Raw genomic sequence first — 19,426 nt, forward strand, 5'->3', positions numbered from 1 at the left:
GGTCTTCATCTGCTGACTCACTCCCGAAAATGGCCTCAATGGCCAGAGGTAGGCCAATCTGAAGCCAGGAGCCTGGAGCTTCTTCTCAGTCTCCAACATAGGTGTAGTTGCCCAGGCACTTTGGCCATTTTCTACCGCTTTCCCAGGCCATAGCAGAGAGCTGGATTGGAAGAGGAGCGGCTGGGACTAGAACTGGTGCACATATGGGATGCTGGCACTGCAGGTGGAGGATTAACACACTTTGCCACAGCATGGGCCCTGACAGTACTCTTTTATTATTAATCATTACATATTATTTAGTAGGCTATCATATTATAGTGCTAAAAATAGGATACTGAATATATTAAATGTCTTTTGACTTCTATGTACTCTTGAATGTTACGTCTTCATTACCTTCCCAAACTTTTATTGTAAATTTAGATTCTATATTTCAGTGTCTTTTTATAATTATAGTAACTGACTAATTTGACAAATCTATGTATATATAGCTTCCCTTTTAGAAAATGTTTTTTTTTTCATCTAAACATAAGATTCTTATGTTTTTAAAGGATTCTGGAGTAAAGGAAGATGAACTACAGGCCATTCTTAATTATCTACTGACTATGCATGAGGTAATATTTGAATTCCGTATTTTGAGGTTTTATTTTTTTGAAGCTGCATTGTAAACTTTTTTTTAAATTAAAAATATTGAAGAAATCTTCCCTAATTATATTACTGTATTAGTAAATAAATTTGTTTAGAAACTAAATCTTAAAAATCTTAATTTAAATATTCTTTATTATCCCAATATGGCTCTCAGAATAATCATGAGTGCCTTAAAAAATGCGAAAATTAGATTTCATGGAATTACTAATAAAGTATACCAGATAACACTTTTACTGTATTTACAATAAACAGTGTAATAAGTGAAAAAATAGGTTATAAAAATGAAAAAAATGATTAAATATTTATATTCATAACAATAATTGCAATGATTTGCATGTTTAAATGTTAAGTTAAACAGCTTATTTGTAATGGGATTTAAAATTATGTGATTGCAAGGGAGGTTAAAAGTTGAATAAGAAAGCTGTGTTTTTTTCTTTACTTTTTAGCACTGTTAAAATTCAGTGTATTCAAAGTATAATCTAAAAAAAATGATTGCATTAAGTTAAAAATTAATGGAATATCATGTATCACAGCATTTTAAATGAGAATTTATGTTCTTATAGTATAATTCATGTCATATGAGTTAATAAGTGTTTTAATGTGGTACAGTACTTTCTTTAAAAGTTAATGAGTGAAAGAAAATGACTGGGCCTATGTTTGTTAATTGAGGCATAAAAGAATGCCTTAACTTTCTTGATTATATATTATTTGACTTACAATATTAATGATTGTCATATTTTTGCCTCTTAAATAGGGTATTTCATTATTAAACAATATTTTTCTTAATATGATAGTTGAAGAGTTTTCAATTGCATTTCCTAGTAATATGTTAGTATATGGAATTTTTTTTTATTATTCTTAATGATGCAGATCAAGTCTGGGAAAATATTAAAATGTTTATTTTCATGCAAAAATTTTAAAATCCATTTATAGTTCTTCATATTTCCCATGAACTTTTTGTACTTCCTGCATATATATGATTTCAAAATTATTCTACAGCAAAATAAATATATCTTTTAATTCCATTTTCCACAAAATTTTTGAATTACTCTTGTACTTCATAAAAATAAAACTGGAAGTAACAGTATTCCTCTATTTTGTTTCAGTCTTTCAGTTCAGTCTTTTAGGTTCTTCAGATGATGTGTTTCCAATGGTTCAGTGCCCTGTTGTCTACTTTCTGAACTTTAGTCATACAAATAGCTTCTGTGGCAAAAACTGAAAATAGGAAATGAAAACCTAGATTCAAGACCACCAAGTCAACTAACCTCTGATAGTTGATTGCTTTTTTCTTTAGCGTCTGAATTACCCAAGTAGTCTCTAATGATACTCATATCTATTGAAATATACAACATATCTATTGAAACATACAGCAGTGAACGATTTCCATCAAGAATTTTTTGGTTTCAAAATCACAGTGCTCTTGTGCTAATGTTCTGTAATTGTTATCTGTGCCTAATACAGTATATGTTGACAATAAGCATATGTTGACTATCTTCATCTTAAATATTGATAACAGTTAATATATGAACTATTCAGTTATCATTTTCCCAGAGTGTTCTTTTAGAACTAGTTTCTTAGGCACAGTGAACAAAAATTTCAGGTTAGGTAAGTACCACTAACATCGGAGTCACAACTTTTACAAACATATGAATGGCTCTCCTATGTCTTACTGCAATAAAGAAAAGAACAACTTAGTTCTTCTCTCCCCTCACTTGCTTGATGCATATTCTTTCTTTTATAGTATCTGTTTATTTGAAAGGCAGAGTTAAACACACACACACACGTGCACACACAGGTAACTTTCATCTGCTAGTTCACTCCCCAAGTGGCCACAATAGTCACGGGTAGGCCAGGTCAAACTCAGGAGCTATGAACTCCATTTGGATCTCCTGCATCGCTGTCAGGGACCCAAGCATTTGTGCCATCCTCCATGGCTTTACCAGGTATATTAGCAGGGAGCTGCATCAGAAGTGAATTGAGCATCCAAGACTTACACTGTTGCTCATTATTGAATGCTGTGTCGCAGGTGGTGGCTTAACTGTTGTGCTACAGTGCCAACTCTAGTATATATTCTTTCCTAGTATAATGAAAACTGTTATGTCAAATATACTATTGTGTAGAATATGCTTCAGGAAATCTTGATTTATTGTAATACAAAGATTTTTTAATGAGCTGCTGACTTTAAAAAATTACTATTTAAAAGTTGTACTGTTATTTTTATCTGACATAAGAATTAGTCATATTTTGGGGTATCATGTGATGTTTCAATAGATGATATAAGTCGGAGTAAATGTATTTTTCTTTTTGTAATTATTTGAACGACATAGCTATAGAGAGAGAGAAAGAGAGAGAGAGAGAGAGTTTTCATTCAGTGGTTAACTCCCTAAATGGCTGTGGCTGTAATACCTGGAGCTTGTCCAGGCCAAAGATCGATCTAGGAATTCTGTCCTAGTCTCCTGTGGGTTGAAGGGTCCCGAATACTTGGGCCATCTTCCACTGCCATCTCAGGCACATTAGCAAGAAGCTGGTGGAAGCAGGAGTAGCTGGAATTTGAAAGGGCAGCTTGATACTGGATGCCAGTGTTTCAGGTGGCAGCTTAATCCACTCCATCACAACTCCAGTCCCTGTATGTTTTTCTTTAAAAATTTGTTTTACAAAATTCATTTATTTTGTTTAAGAGGGAAGGAGAGGAGCTGGCGCTGTGGCGCAGCAGGTTAACACTCTGGCCTGAAGTGCTGACATCCCATATGAGCACTGGTTTGAGACCCGGCTGCTCCACTTCCCATCCAGTTCTCTGCTATGGCCTGGGAAAGCAGTGGAAGATGGCCCAAGGCTTTGGGCCCCTGCATCCGTGTGGGAGACCTGGAAGAAGCTCCTGCTTTGGATCGACGCAGCTTCAGCCATTGCAGCTAATTGGGGAGTGAACCATCGGATAGAAGACCTCTCTCTCTCTCTCTGCCTCTCCTCTCTCCGTGTAACTCTGACTTTCAAATAAATAAATCTTAAAAAAAAAAAAAAAAAAGAGGGAAGGAGAATGGGAGGAAGAGAGAGCATCTTTACTGTTGTTTTTTAACTGCTATGTCAAATACCTGCTGCTTGTTTCCTTAATTAAGAAATTGTTTGAATATCTGATAATGTGTAGTTTGAACTATACAAATGGATGTAAATATATTTAAGCAACATAATTTCTTCAAAACAATATGCATTATACATATGTCTACTTTTTATAAAATTGAAATGTCCATTGTTTCAGGATTATTCAGTATTCAAATAAGTTGTTTTTGCCTCATGTTTATTTTTAAATCTCTACAATAATTGTAGGATGACAATCTAATGGATGTCCTACAGCTGCTTGTTGCATTAATGTCAGAGCATCCTAACTCTATGATTCCTGCTTTTGACCAAAGGAATGGCTTACGGTAAGAGTTACTGTCTCAACAGATTTAATTATATTTAATATAATGAATTGGCTTAGAAATATTGGAGAGGTTCTTAAATATTTAAAGTTTTATTTAATATTATGAAATGAGTTTGTATATAGTGTGAAAGAAGATTTAAGAGCCATTTTTTTATGTTTTATGGTTTTTTTGAATAAATCTTATAGAGGCTGTGATACTATTTGTTATCCTTTAATTTGTGAAGAGAGGTCATTTTTAGTATTTTGTATGTTGAGTAGTGCTTATGTGGTGGTAGCATAAGGTTGAATTCTTTAGCAAAGTTATCTTTAGGTCCTAGAATGATCGCATCCAACTGTGATCCAAGAGAAGTGTCATCTGGTAAAAAAATCACTTTTTCCACCCCCTGGTTAGAAGTCACCCCCATCATACAACAAGATAATGAAAAATCTGTCATTGTCAAGTTTCCTTATGTTCCTAGTCATCCTTCCTTTATATTGTGCCCTGGGCTGACACTCTGCCTATTGTAATTGTAGATTAATTTGAATATTCTAGGATTTTATATATAAGTATAACCATGTAGTAAATATTCTAGATTTGTTTGCCATATTTCATTCAGCATGAATTATTTTGAGATTCATCCATGTTGTTGCATGAATCAATAGTTTATTCCTTTGTATTGCTGAGTGTTTTTCCGCTAAATGTGTATCCCATAAATTATTTATTCATTCATTGTTGATGAACATTTGTTACTAGTTTTTAGCTTTTGAAAACAAACTTGCTGTGAATATTCATATACAAATATTTATATGGACATATGCTTTTATTATCTTGAGTATATATCTAGGAATATAATGACCAAGTCAGGGTAGGGATATATTTAAATATTTATATATATTTATTTATTTTTTAGGTAGCTGTCCAACTTCCAAATGCTTTCACAGCTTTTTAAAAAAAATTTTATTCTAGGCTGGCGCCGTGGCTTAACAGGCTAATCCTCTGCCTTGCGGCACTGGCACACCGGGTTCTAGTCCCGGTTGGGGTGCCGGATTCTATCCCAGTTGCCCCTCTTCCAGGCCAGCTCTCTGCTGTGGCCCGGGAGTGCAGTGGAGGATGGCCCAAGTCCTTGGGCCCTGCACCCGCATGGGAGACCAGGAGAAGCACCTGGCTCCTGGCTTCAGATCAGTGCGATGTGCTGGCCGCAGCGGCCATTGGAGGGTGACCAACGGCAAAAAGGAAGACCTTTCTCTCTGTCTCTCTCTCTCACTATCCACTCTGCCTGTGGGAAAAAAAAAATTTTTATTCTATTGTATTTATTTGAGAGAGAGAGAGGGAGAGTGGGTGGGTGGGAGGTGGGGAGAGGGAGAGAGAAGAGAGAAATCTCCTGTTTGCTGGTTCATTTCCAAATGCCTACAACATTTGGGATCACTGGGCAGAAGCCAGAGCCAAGAACTCAATACAGGTCTCCCACATGGCTGTCAGGGATTCAAACACTTGACCATTGCCTATTGCCTCCTAGTGTGTATAATCATATTAGCTGTGTTTGAGAATCTGATTGTTCTGTATTTTCACCAGCGATTGTTCAGTCTTTAATTTTAAACATTCAAAAGGGTCTGAGGTAGTATCAAATTCTGGTTCTAATTTGCATTTCTTGTAATGACTAATGGAGGTTTCCAGTATCTTCTTATGTGCTTTTTTTTGCCATCTGTATATGCTTTCTTGGTGAAATGATTTCATCAGTTTTTTAAAATTGTGTTATTTTTGTTTCCTGTTACTGCATTTAAGAATTCTTTATATGTTCTGTATACAAGTATTTTACCTTCTCTATGCATTATGAATATATTCTTTGAGTCTGTGGCTTGTCTTTTTCTCCTCTTGACAGGTTCTTTTAAAAATAGTAAAATTAAGAAGCTCAATTTTTTGTTATGGGGTATAATATTGGTATCATGTCTTAAATTTTTACCTAACCCAAGTTAACAGATACTTTCTTCTAGAAGTTTTATAGTTTTAGGTTTCACATTTTTGTATATGAATCAATTTGGGTTAGTTTTTATATAAGTTGAGAGCTGTGAAATCAAGGTCCTTTTTTTTATATGCTATATGGAAATCCAGTTCTTCCAGCAGTATTTGTTGAAAATATCATCCTTTCTTCACCAAATTACTTTTGTCTTTTAGTAGAAAATTAATCAACCATATATATGTAGGTCTATTTTCAGTTGTTTTATTTTTACCATTGATTTGTCTATCTTGATGCTAAATCCTAACTAGCCTTTTAGCTTTATGATCAGACAGGATGAGACTCCCAACTTTGTTGTTCTTTTTTCACAGCTGTTTTTGCTGTTTGCATTTTTGTGTGCATTTTAGAATTGGCTTATCACTTTCTACCAGAAAGTCTGCTGGCATTTGGATTGGGTTTACTTCAAATCCATAGATCAGTTTGGGGAGAAATAACATCTTAGTAATAATGGTCCATTTTTTTTTTAAGATTTATTTATTTATTTGAAAGGCAGAGTTACAGAGAGGCAGAGGCAGAGAGAGAGAAGAAAGTCCTCCATTCCCTGGTTCATTCCCCATATGGCCATAATGGCTGGAGCTGGGCCGATACGAAGGCAGGAGCCAGGATATTCTTCTGGGTCTCCCTCATGGGTGCAGGGGCCCAAGGACTTGGGCCATCTTCTACTGTTTTCCCAGGCCATAGCAGAAAGCTGGATTGGAATTGGAGCAGACGGAACTCGAACTGGCGCCCATATGGGATGCCGGCACTGCAGGCAGCATCTTTACCCGCTATACCACAGCACCAGCCTCATGATCCAGTATTGATTCTGAGTCATGGAGCTGGCATATCTCTGTATAAGTTTTTTATTTTTGGGCAGGATTTTGTAGCTTTTAGTGTATATGTTTTATACATCTTTTGTCAGATTTATTCTTGAGTATATAGTATTTTCTTATGCTTTTGTAAATTATGTTTTTAATATAAGTTTTTGTTCCTACCATCACAAATACAGTTTATTTTATATTTGATCTTTTTTTGCAGCAATTTTGCTTAAGTTATTAGTTCAGTTGTTTTTTTTCTGTAGATTCCTTATGATTTTCTGTGTAGACATTTTGTCTCCAAATAAAGGTAGTTTTTCTTCTTTCTTTCCTGATCTGGATGTTTACAGTTTCTTTTACCTGATTGCGATAGTCAACACCTGCAGTATAGTACTGAGCAGGAGTGGTGAGAATGGATGTCCTTGCCTTGTTCCTGACTGCAGGGACCTGTGGTCAGTCTCTCACTGTTATTTCTCTGAAAGCTGTAGGATTTTTTGTTGATGGCTTTTGTGAGGCTAAGGAAATTCCCTTCTTAGGTTACTGGGATTTTTTTCTTCTTTCTTCCTTCTCCTTCCTGCCTGCTTTCTTCCTCCTTGTCCTTCTTCTTCCGTCTTCTTCCTCCTCCTCTTTTATTTTTTTTTAAGATTTATTTATTTAAAAGGCAGTATTGGGGGTGGGTGTTACAGACATGTCTTCTGTCCACTTATTCACTTCCCAAATGGTTGCAGCAGCCAGGGCTGGGGCAGGCTGAAGCCAGGGGCCAGGAACTCTATCAGTCTCTCATCTGGATGGCAGGGGCCCAGGCACTTGGTCCATCTTCCTTTGCTTTCCCAGATGGATCAGCAGGGAGCTGGATTGGAAGTTCAGCCTGGGACTTGAACTGACACTCATATGGGATGCTGTGATTGCAGGCTGCGGTTTAATCAGCTGCACCACAACGCCAGCCCCTGAGGTTTTTTTTTTTTCCCTTGAATCAGAAATGAATGTAACATTTTTATCAAAATTTTTTTCTGAATCTATTGAGATGAGCATGCTACTTTTAAAAAGCTGCTAATGTGTGTTATATAAAATGTAACTACCAATAAATAATGTTTTTTAAAAATTACACTACCTAAAATAAAATCATTTGGTAACCTTCTCTCTCTCTCTCTCTCTCTCTTTCTCTCTCTCTCTCTCTCTCTCTCTCTCTCTCTCTGTGTTTGGATTCAGTTTACTAAAAATTTTAGAAGAACTTTTCATCTGTGCTAATGAGGGCTATTGTATTTTTCTATTATTGTAACAATCTTCATGAGTTTTTGTGTCAGTGCAAATGCTGGCCCAACAGAATGATTTGTGAAATATTCTGTGCTCGTCAGTTTTCTGGAAGACTGTGTGGAATTGTTACTGTTTAATCTTTAAAAATTTACTAAAATTTACCAGTGAAGTTATTAATGATGAAATTTTGCTCATGGGAATGTAGATTCGAATTCTTTAGTAGATATGGGACTGTTTATCCATTTCTTCTTCACTGAACTTTAGTTATTTGTATCCTTCAAGCAATTGGATATTTCATCTAAACAAATTTACTCATATAAAGTTGTTCCTTTATTTTCATCTAAATATCTGCAGAAGCTGATAGTGATAAATTGTTGTTTTTTCTCTCAATCAGTATGGCTACAGGTTGATCAAATTTGTGGATTATTTTGAGACCATCTTCTTTTTGAGGTAGTTTGTGCTGTAATTTCTTCCTAAGCATTTTAGTTTCATCTCATTTTTATTCTGTTCAAAATATTTTTTAATTTTTCCTTCTGAATTCTTGTTTTAGCTGTGTATTTTTTAGAAGTGTGTTTGAAAGATTTTTTAAAAGATTTATTATTTATTTGAAAGAGTTATAGAGAAAGAAATCTTCCATTTGCTGGTTCACTCTTCAATTGCTACAAGTGGCCAAAGCTAGAAACCTGGAACTCTATCTGGGTCTTCCACATGGGTGCCAGGGAACCAAGTATTTGGGTCATCTTCTGCTGTTTTCCTAGACACCTTAGGAGGGAGCTGAGTCAGATTTGGAGTATCCAGGACTTAACCAGCACTCAACATGGGATGCTGTTCCCCAGTGCTAGTCTCTCCCTTCATTCTTGAGAAACTTCCTTTAGAATTTCCCTGTTCAGCAGTTTTCCTTAAAAAATTTTCTTCTGAAAGTGCCTTTATTAAGATTTTAACCTTAAGAGTACATTTTCTGTATGTTGAATTCTATGTTTTTGTTTCTTTTCTTTTAGCACTTTTAAAATGTTTTTACCCTATTGGTTGGTCTCCATGGTTTTGAATGAGAAATCTGTGGTTCATTCAGATCTTTCCTTGCTAAGTGTAATTGCTAGTTTTTGTAACCTGCTTTCAAGATATTTCCTTAAGTGTTCCCCTATGTAGTTTCTTTATGGTTTTCTTTGTAATTATCCCCAACTTTGAGATGTTTTAAGCTCTTACTTTAAAAATATTTTCTGCTTCGTTTGTCTTTCTCCATTCATTTTGTGTTTGCAATCACATGACTATTTGATCTTCTGATAGAGTTGCACTGCTCTTTTAGCCTCTGTTTACTTTGCTTCAATCTTTTTGTTCAGATTGTATTTTTAGAAACCTGATAAAATATGATAAACTTGTTCTTCAAGTTTATGAGCTTTTTCTTTGCCTTTTAAATTTTGATATTGCATCCATGTTGTGCACCTTATACATCAGATATTGCACATTTCAAGTCTAAAATTTGGGTATGATTCATTTTTATGTATTTTTTAAGATGAGAACCATCTTTCAGTTCATTTAGATTGTGTGTACCTTTACCTTCTGGAACATAATTTTAATAGTTTTTTTAAGAATCTTTGTGTGTGTGATTATTCCAATAGTTGGCCTATTTAATTGATTTCTTTTGACTGTCTTTTCTTGTGAGAAATGATCACATTTTTATGGTTCTTTGTATGTTTGGTAATGCTTCAGTGTGTTCTGGATATTGTGAGTGTTGTAAACTCTGGTGTAGCCTCCTAATATGTTTTTTCTCATTGCTTTTCTTTTTGAAAACAAAGCAAGTATTCAGTTTGGTAATGGTTAGACTGCAAGTTCTAACTATTCTGTCTGCATAGTGGTTGTGGTGTCACTTTATTTCCTAAACCTGTCTTGTCCTACCTTGGGTCTTTGTTACACTTTCTGCACTTGAGAATTAGGCTGATAATCGGGTGAACTTCAATTCTTATTTCATTTTAGAAAGATTGCTCTTCTGGTTCAGGTCTGTGTTACACATGTGTGTCTCTTGGATGGTTTATGAGTTTTATGAGTTTTTATACAGATTTAGAGATTCCTGCTCTCCTGGTGTCTCCTTAAAATTTAGGACTCACAACCCCCTGCACAATTTTTTTATGTTCTTCCAACCAGAAGCACCGTTTCTCTCCCAGATTTGGGCACTCAAGTCTCTGACATACAATTATTATTTTTTTTTTGAGATTTATTTATTTATTTGAAAGGCAGAATTACAGAGAGGCAGAGGCAGAAAGAGAGAAAGAAGCCCTCCATCCTCTGATTCACTCTCCAAATGGCCCCAAGGGCTGGAGCTGTGCCGAGATGAAGCCACGAGCCAAGAGCTTCTTCGCAGTCTCCCATGCAGGTGCAGGGGCACTAGGACTTGAGCCATCTTCTATTGCTTTTCCAGACCATAGCAGAGAGCTAGATCAGAAGTGGAGCAGTCAGGACTCAAACCAGTGCCCATATGGGATGCCGGCAATGCAGGTGGAGGTTTTACCCGCCACACCACAGTGCCGGCCCCATGACATCCAAGTCTGAGATGAGGGTCACTTTTGGGTCAGCATCAGATGAGGAAAGTAAAAAGATTCTTAACTTGTGTGGGTGATTCTCCCAGTTTTAACTCTTCTACACAATGCACATGCTCTTGTTTAGTCTTTAGTGTATGTTGGAAGTTGCTTTTTGTTTGTATCTTTCGCCCAATAGTTTTTGACTTAGTGATCAAGACAGGCTTTGTTAGGCTTTCTCCATTTGGTCAAATCGTAACTATTTTGTAATTTTATAATTAATTTTGTTGATTTTGTAGTTTTATAATTAATTTTTCATTAATAGCTTCAGAATATTGCAGTATCTCCCGCTTTCTTCTTAGTGGGCTTTAATTATGATTTTTTTTAAAGATTCATTTACTTATTTATTTGAAAGTCAGTTACATAGAGAGAGAAGAAGAGGCAGAGAGAGAGATCTTCCATCCACTGGTTCTCTCCCCAATTGGCCGTAACAGCTGGAGTTATGCCAATCCAAAGCCAGGAGCTTTTTCTGGGACTCCCACGTGGTGCAGGAGCCCAGGGACCTGGGCCATCTTCCACTGCTTTCCCAGGCCACAACAGGGAGCTAGATCGGAAATGGAGCAGCTGGGACTCGAACATGCGCCCATATGGGATGCCAGCACTGCAGGCAAAGGCTTTACCTGCTACACCACAGTACCAGCCCCTATTTATGATTTCTTTTAAGGCATTTCATTAGCAATAGATTTCCTCAGTCTGTGGAATGACTTTTATCTGTCTTAATTTTTGGAGGATACTTATGCTTGAATATAAAAATCTTAATTTATAGTTTTCTTTTTGTTAGCATTTGATTATTATTCCACCATTTCTTGGGCTCTGATGTTTCTGATTATATGACAGCCATGAATTGCATTGTTTCATTCTTGTATGCCTTGTGTCATTTTTGATGCTCTTAAAAAAGTTTTTTTCTGGGGCCAGTGCTGTGGCATAGTAGGTTAAGCCTCTGCCTGTGGTGCTGGTATCCTGTATGGGTGCCAGTTAGCGTTCTGGCTGCTTCTCTTCCACTTCAGCTCCCTGCTAATGGCCTGGGAATGCAGTGGAAGATGGCCCAAGTTCTGAGGCCCTTGTACCCATGTGGAAGACCTGGAAGAAGGTCCTGGCTCCTGGTTTTGGAACTGCTCAGCTCTGGCCTTTGGGACCATTTGGGGAGTGAACTAATGGATGGAAGACCTCTCTTTCTGTCTCTCCTTCTCTCTCTCTGTAACTTTGCCTCTCAAATAAATAAATATTTTTAAAAGTTTTTTCTTTGCTTTTAAATCATTTGTGGTTTGTTGTGATCACTTTCCTAGTATGCTTTTCTGGTTTATTCAGTTCTTGAGTCTGTAAGTAAATGTTTGTTATCAAATTTGGAAATTTTTTAAAATCCATGATTTCTTCAGATTTTTCTCATATCCCATTCCTCTTTTTTTTTTTTTCTTTTGGTGGTTGGGGCATTTCCATTATATCCATATTGGAGCACCCTGCATTGTTTCACAATGTTGTAAAGGTTGTTTAATTTTTTCTACTTTTTTTTCTCCTTATTCTTTATATTTGATAAGTTCTATCAGTCTCTCTTCAAGGTTACAGATTGATTATTTTGCCATCTCTGTTGTTGATCACCTCTCAGTGAATTCTTTTTTTTTTTTTTTTCTGATTATACTTTTCCTCTCTAGAATTTCCATTTGGTTCTTTTTTATAGTTTGTCTTACTGATATTCTCTAATTTTCAACTTATTGTTAGTCTCTTTTCTTTTAATTATTTGAACATTGTGATTCTTATGTGTCCTTTGGTGTCCTTGCTAAGTCTAACTTAAGAGAAATTTTGATTATTGCTCTTTCCCTGATTATAGGTTATACTTTTTTTGTTTGTTTGTTTCCTTGTATGTACAGTAATTTTGGTTGAAAGGTGGACCTTTTAGAGATAAGTATAATAGCAACCCTGGGCTCCTTTGTTTTTCCATGATTGTTGGTTTCTGTTTGGTTTTTATATCTAGCCTTGTTTCATCTGCAGATTCTGTTTTCTCTGTAGTCTACTGCTTCCTATTTCTTTATGTTGAGTGTTTTTTCTTTTTCCTTTTTTTAACACAATTCTTTTAAGTTTCCTGTGTTTCTACATATCTTAGAGGTCAAAGATTTATGCAGAGGTTGTGATGGAATTCCTTTGGCCTATTAGGTATATATCCTATAGTGATTTATAGATGTGTGTTTAGGGATTGCTTTCCAAGTCATAAGTATTTCTCTAGACTCCATTTCCTTTCTTTTTTCAGCTTTATCCTCAGATCTTCCTTGTACATATGTACTTTCCCAGTCATCTAGAGGTATATGGAGAGCTTGGCTGAATCTTATGCCTCTCTCTTTTTTTTTTTTTTAAGTCAAATTTATTTCAAAACAGAAGCTTTGTTGGGCTGCATCAAATGCAGGAGAAAAGGGATACCTAGGGGCGTGGTTAAATCACCAGTGTGCATAACAGTGAGGTATGCCTCAAATAAGCCTTTAAAACTTTAAAAACTGAACTAGAACATACCCATGCAGTAATATTTTTTCAGTGCTACTAATGAAAACTTAAAGCTTGCACTGGGAATTTACAATGTGGCAGAAAGTTCATCGCTCCTGCCTTTGACCCTAACGTACAGACGTCATGACAGGGTCTGTGTTAAAAACCTAAACATTTCCACAGATTTTAAACATCACTGGGAAGCTGAATTCAGAGGAAACAAAATCAGATAAAGTACAATGCCCGTGACAGCCAACATTATGTATCTGGGCTGTATGAGGTGTCTCTCTCTTTTTTTTTTTAAGATTGATATATTTATTTGAAAGTCAGAGTTAACACACAGAGAGAAGGAGAGGCAGAGAGAGAGAAAAAGAGAGCGAGTAAGAGCTTTCCATCCACTGGTTCACTCCCCAATTGGCCACAATGGACGAGCTGCGCTGATCCTAAGCCTGGAGCCAGGAGCTTCTTCCGGGTTCCCATGTGGTTGCAGGGGCCCAAGGACTTGAGCCATCTTCCACTGCTTTCCCAGGCCATAGCAGAGAGCTACCGGTGTTCATATGGGATGCCGGCACTGCAGGCGGCGGCTTTACCCGCTTTGCCACAGTGCTGGCCCTGCCTTTCTAATTTTTTAACATCTCCTTTTAAGTATTTATTGGTTTCACTTGTCCTGGATTGTGACTTCAGAGTTGGCCTAGTAAAACTGTTCCTTTTCCCACTGATGCCTAACCAGGCCTGCCACTATTAGTTGGAAAATTACGGTTTTCATTCCTTGCCCTAAATCAGGTTTGCCCTCTCTGAAAGCAACACTGCTACTTTTTGCTGCTAGCCCAAAGCTGGTTTAAGACTTCACTTACTGCACTGGAGGTGGTAATGATAGGAGTAGTTCCACCGGCAAGGCTGCTGACTCTCGATTTTCTAGTAATTTCTTAAGATAAATACATATCTGTTGTCTTTCTTTTGTCTGTTTCCATTGCTCTGAAATGTGAAAGTTTTTTTTAGTCCTTTTTTTTTTTTTTTGTGAAGGGAAAATGCTGACTTCCATGTTAGCAGTAAACGGCAACATTCCCTCTGTTTTGATTTTATAGTATACTTTAATTTTTGTTATCTCCCCAGTCTTTTATTACTGTGAAGAAATAAAAAAATTCCAGTCTGTACTAATAAGATAAATGTGAAGACTTAGTGTTATTTAAATACAGTTCAGCTACTTTTACACACTAAATAAAGAGATTTATTAAATATATTAACTACATAGATGATTAAAAATAACTTGGAATTGATGGATTGTTCCTTTAAATTAATTGGAATTCTATGGAAAAATTCCTTGGTTCCAAAAATTGGAAAATTGGAAAGTATTTATTTGAGAGGCAGAGACAGAGGTGGGGGGCAGGGGTACGGGGGTGGGGGAAAAAGAGAGAACTAACTTCTTTGGTCCACTTCCCAAATGCCTGGAATGGCTGGGGCTGGGCCAGGTCCAAAGCTAGAATAGAAGAACTCAATCCGTGTCTGTAATATGAGTGGCAGGATCCCAATTACTTGAGCCATCACAGCTGTCTTCCACAGTCTGCATAAAACAGTTTGAAAATTTTCTCTATTATTGAGATTAGTTTACCATCTTGAAACAACACCCTTCCTTAGAAGCTCCTGGTTCCTGGCTTTGGATCGGCCCAGCTCCAGCAATTATGGCTATTTGGGTAGTGAACAGGGGATGGGAGATCTCCCTCCCTCCCTCCCTCCCTCCTTCCCTCTCTCCCTCTCTCCCTCTCTCTCTCTCTTCCAAATAAATAAATAAATCTTAAAAAAAATGACTATGTTTGCTGACTCAATGACAGTTTCATCACATGTTTTACCTAAATCATTATCAATTAAAAAAATTTAGAGCTTAGTTTAATGATCTTTTATAATATTCTTAATGTCTATGAAGAATGAAATAATGTTACTATTTAAATTTTTCTTTTGGATGTGTCTGTTACCAGAAACTTATTTTCTTCAATGAAAATGTTTTGTTATATTTCTATTTATAAAAATATATATGAAATACCATATGCATTTCTTTAAATATAGGAATAGAGTAAAACAGATTACATGAAAATATTTTCAAATTTTAATATTAGCTTACTTGTACTTTCTATTTCCAAATACAGAGTTGTGTAGTATTTGTAAGCTTTTAAAACTTAGAACAATTAGATTAGATAAATACATAATTTTCATTATAGTATAATTTTTTCTCTCTAATTTGTGAATTATTATTTCATTTGATCAAAAAGTTAATAGGACCACTTAATTTGAAATTTTCTGTTTATGTTTAGCAGGTAAAATAAACTAATTTGATTCTTCATTGGTCTGAAATGTTCAACATTTGAAAAATTTGTGGGATAAATACTTGATTTATAGGTCCAATTCCAGTTGTTGTGTTCTTTCCATGTTATTAATCCCAAGTTATTTAAAGTATTTAATGGTATTTGAAGTTTATGTTGTAATGAAATCATTGTGATTTTAACCAAAGGCATTTCTTAGTTTAAGCCAGTAGTGAGGAACATCCAGTCCGTGAAATCATTTGGTCGGGCCCTGCCCAAGGCAACTGCTAGTGAATGACTCGAGATTCAGTAAATTTATAGCAGACTAATTTTTAAGTTGATAATTTTATATGACCTGCTAATGATGTTATATCTACCCAAATAGCCCTTGGCAGAATAATAGTTCCCCACTCCTGCTTTAAGCTATAGCAAAAACTGTTTTTTGATATGTTAAAATACCTTAGTGTGTATGGTTGTTAAGTTGGTATTAAACTTAGATGTTGCTTTTACAAACAATTTTTATTTTGCTTAAAATAAGAAAAGAAACTTTGAAACATATCAATGTTGTCTTAATGACTATTAAAGTTTTTATAATAAGATTTTAATTAAAAAATGACTGACATCTATCTGCGTCTTGTCTTATGAAATTACAATGTCACATAGACTTGGGTGCCTTCGCTTCATGTTTTAAAAGAATTGAACTTCCTTTTACATATTTACTTTTCTACTTATCTCTAGAGGTTGAAGATCTTTCCTTTTTGTTCAGAATTCTTTTTTTTTCCACACTTGGTTATTAAACATTGAAATATTTATCTAAGAGCATACTGACAATCTTAATTTTTGAAAGTAATCAAACAGTTCCAAGATTTGTTTCTGTGCACTATGTTTGTGAGGAAGCAAATGCTAGAATGAATCAGTTGGATTTCACTCTCAGTCGATTTTGCTTATAATCAAAATGCCCTCAGAGATTTAAAAAAAATTGGTTACTATGTAAGTTTTGAGAACTGAATGTGAAATCTATTTTCAGTATTTTGGTTTTAACTTTTTTGCTTTTTAATTTATTTCTGATCATTTTTCATTATGGGGGTCCCCTTGGTTTTTCGTAGTGAAAATTATCTAGAGATTTAAATATGTTCTGACATTAAACAATGCTTTGTTTATATTGGATTTAAAAATAGTTGATAATTTCAAAAGAATATTGATAGGTATATGGAGAAAAAAAATGTACCTCAAAGTTAGTCTTCTGCATTGTAATTTGCAAAAATGAATTGTCTTAAAAAGTTTCATGGAGAATGTGTATTATGGAAGAACTATGTGTGGATTTCAATGACTTCTCACCAGAATAAACTTACATTTTAATTCCATTTCCCATGAAATTTTAAAAGTACCTTCATATTTATGTACATGGAAAAGTCACTATATTTTCTGAATTCCAGTTATCATTTTTTGATTTTCATTAAAAGGAAGTGTAACTAGCCTGGAATAAGTAAATTTTTAAATGCAAGAAATGAGTATTAATATATATTTCTTGAAATAGGCTTATGATAACATAAAAATATGTATCTGTAAATCATTACTTTTAAAAGTTAAACTCAATTATTTGTTTCAAATTTTTATTCATTCAGTGTTATCTACAAACTGCTGGCATCTAAAAGTGAAGGAATCAGAGTACAAGCTCTCAAGGCAATGGGCTATTTTTTAAAGCATCTGGCTCCAAAGTGAGTATGCATGAAATCCAAAACGGACTGTAGTATGTTACTTATTTATTTTACAATGTTTTGGAATAGCATTTATGTTCTATGGTCCCATAGTTTCTCTTTCTTTTATTGTTATATTATAAAATGCTGGATAAACTTAATCTCATCACTACATATTTTAAAAATACAGTTCAACAGAAACGTATTTGTTTTATATGAAAATATGTAAAAGTATCATTTATCTTATGTTAATTATGAGAATTACTTTGAATCAATTAAATTCTATATACTACAGAGACTTTTTTCAGTGATTCACATCATCATTTGCTTTATTTGTACTAAAAAGCTGATAGAATAACCTGGATGTTTGCCATATAGTGTGCATAACTAAAAGCCAAAACTGTCAAACTTATTTTCTCAGCTGAAAGCCGGCAGTCATACTCTAGATATCATTCTTCATACCAGGAATAATTTGTTATAAAATTTTAAATTTTGGAACTGGAACAACTGTAGACTTTAGGAATCCAGTTGAACACCAGTGAATCAAGTGGTAGTTATTGGAACACTACTATAATTTATTTCTTTATTTTCTCTTGCTGTTTTCACAATATAAGGGCATTGTTGAGTTGTCCACAAAACCTGAAATATTTGCTCTGCAGCCATTTGCACAAAATGTATGCAAATTCCAGAGACAGAATTAATGTTAGTGATCCTTTGGCTTTTAATCTTATGTCTGAGAGATGAATTTTAGCAATATGTTTTCATTTTCTAAAATTCCATTATGTTTCTTTTGCTTTTTCCTCAACATTGCTTTTCTTTTCTTTTCTTTCTTCCTCTTCCTCTTCTTTTTTTTTTTTTTTTTTTTTTTTTTAGATTTATTTATTTATTTATTTGAAAGGCAGAGTTACAGAAAGGCAGAGGTAGAGAGAGGGAGAGATCTTCCATTGGCTGGAGCAGGAGAGGAGTTGCCCAGACAGGACAGGAACTGGGGCCCAAATGGGATGCTGGCACTGCAGGTGGCAGCTTTATCTGCTATGCCAGACACCCCGCCCCCCACATTGCTTTTCTCCTTAAGTTCTTGCTGTGGTTTAGGTGATTGTCCTCAGCAAAATTTGGCTCAGTGTTAGCAGCTCAGAGATCTTCACAAGTAATGAAGTGCGTAATTGCTCTGGATATATTTGTGGAGATTTTTGCTGTGCTGTGGCATAGCCAATCTTATGATACTGATACGTGTGTGTGTGTGTGTGTATTTAGTTTTCGCTATGTATATATTGTAGTTCGCATTCTCTATTTAAAGATTTAGGGGTTTGAAAATTCTAGGTTGGGACTGGTGCTGTGGCATAGAAGGTAATCCTCTGCCTGCAGTGCTGGCATCCCATATGGGTGTTGGTTCAAGTCCTAGCTGCACCACTTCCAATCCAGCTCCCTGCTAATGCGTCTGGCAAAGCAGCAGAAGATGGTTCAAGTGCTTGGGCCCCTGCACCCACATGGGAGACCCAGAAGAGAATCCTGGCTCCTGGCTTTGAATTGGCACAGCTCTGGCCATTGTGGCCATTTAGGGACTGAACCAGCAGATGGAAGATATCTATCTGTCCCTCTTTCTATATTTCTGCGTTTCAAATAAACAAACACATCTTTTAAAATAAAAGTTCTAGGTCAAAGAAAATTGGGAGAGTAATTGTGTTGGAATTTATAATATGCAAATATTATTATGTTTCCCTCATCCAGCATGCATAGTAAATAATACACAGTAAAATTCTGTATTTCATGATTTCTTTCTGTGTAATTGCAGGAGAAAAGCTGAAGTCATGCTTGGGCATGGATTATTTTCACTGCTAGCTGAACGACTCATGCTTCAGACAAATTTAATCACAATGACCACCTATAATGTCCTGTTTGAGGTAGAAATGTAGTTAGAATTTATTCTTACTAATTTCTTATTACAAAAGTGTCTGTATAACTTAGGATTATGAACATAAAGTAAAACATTTTGATTTGTAATATACTGTTTTGAAGTTGTTAATATAAAGGAGATCTGGGTGCATTTTTATAACTCCATTAATCTGTAAATTACTAAAGAGTAATTCCTCCATTGTGTTGTCCATTTGATGTTTCATTTTATCATTAAGTAAAAATACACTGCTACGTTAGGTAATATGTATAAAATATTTAGTATGATGTTGGACTGAACTAAATACCAAATTTTGATTAATATTGTACAGTGTAGAGTTCATTAATAGAGACGCTAATTCAGTGACTATGCTAATGCAATCTATTGTTTTACTTCTGTA

The 19,426-nt window shown here is 35.2% G+C and overlaps 1 protein-coding gene across 5 annotated transcripts in view; it reads left to right on the forward strand.

Moving 5' to 3' along the window:
• Window positions 1–19,426, forward strand: part of LRBA (LPS responsive beige-like anchor protein) — a 730,178-nt gene that overhangs the window by 126,799 nt on the left and 583,953 nt on the right. For all 5 annotated transcript variants that reach the window (XM_062199509.1, XM_062199506.1, XM_062199510.1 and 2 more), the window contains exons 16-19: window positions 549–611; window positions 3,967–4,064; window positions 17,064–17,156; window positions 18,928–19,036. In XM_062199509.1, coding sequence (XP_062055493.1) covers window positions 549–611; window positions 3,967–4,064; window positions 17,064–17,156; window positions 18,928–19,036 — 363 coding nt within the window. The remainder of the gene's footprint in view (window positions 1–548; window positions 612–3,966; window positions 4,065–17,063; window positions 17,157–18,927; window positions 19,037–19,426) is intronic.

This window comes from Lepus europaeus, chromosome 8, assembly GCF_033115175.1.
Source record: "Lepus europaeus isolate LE1 chromosome 8, mLepTim1.pri, whole genome shotgun sequence".
Classification (NCBI taxonomy): domain Eukaryota; kingdom Metazoa; phylum Chordata; class Mammalia; order Lagomorpha; family Leporidae; genus Lepus; species Lepus europaeus.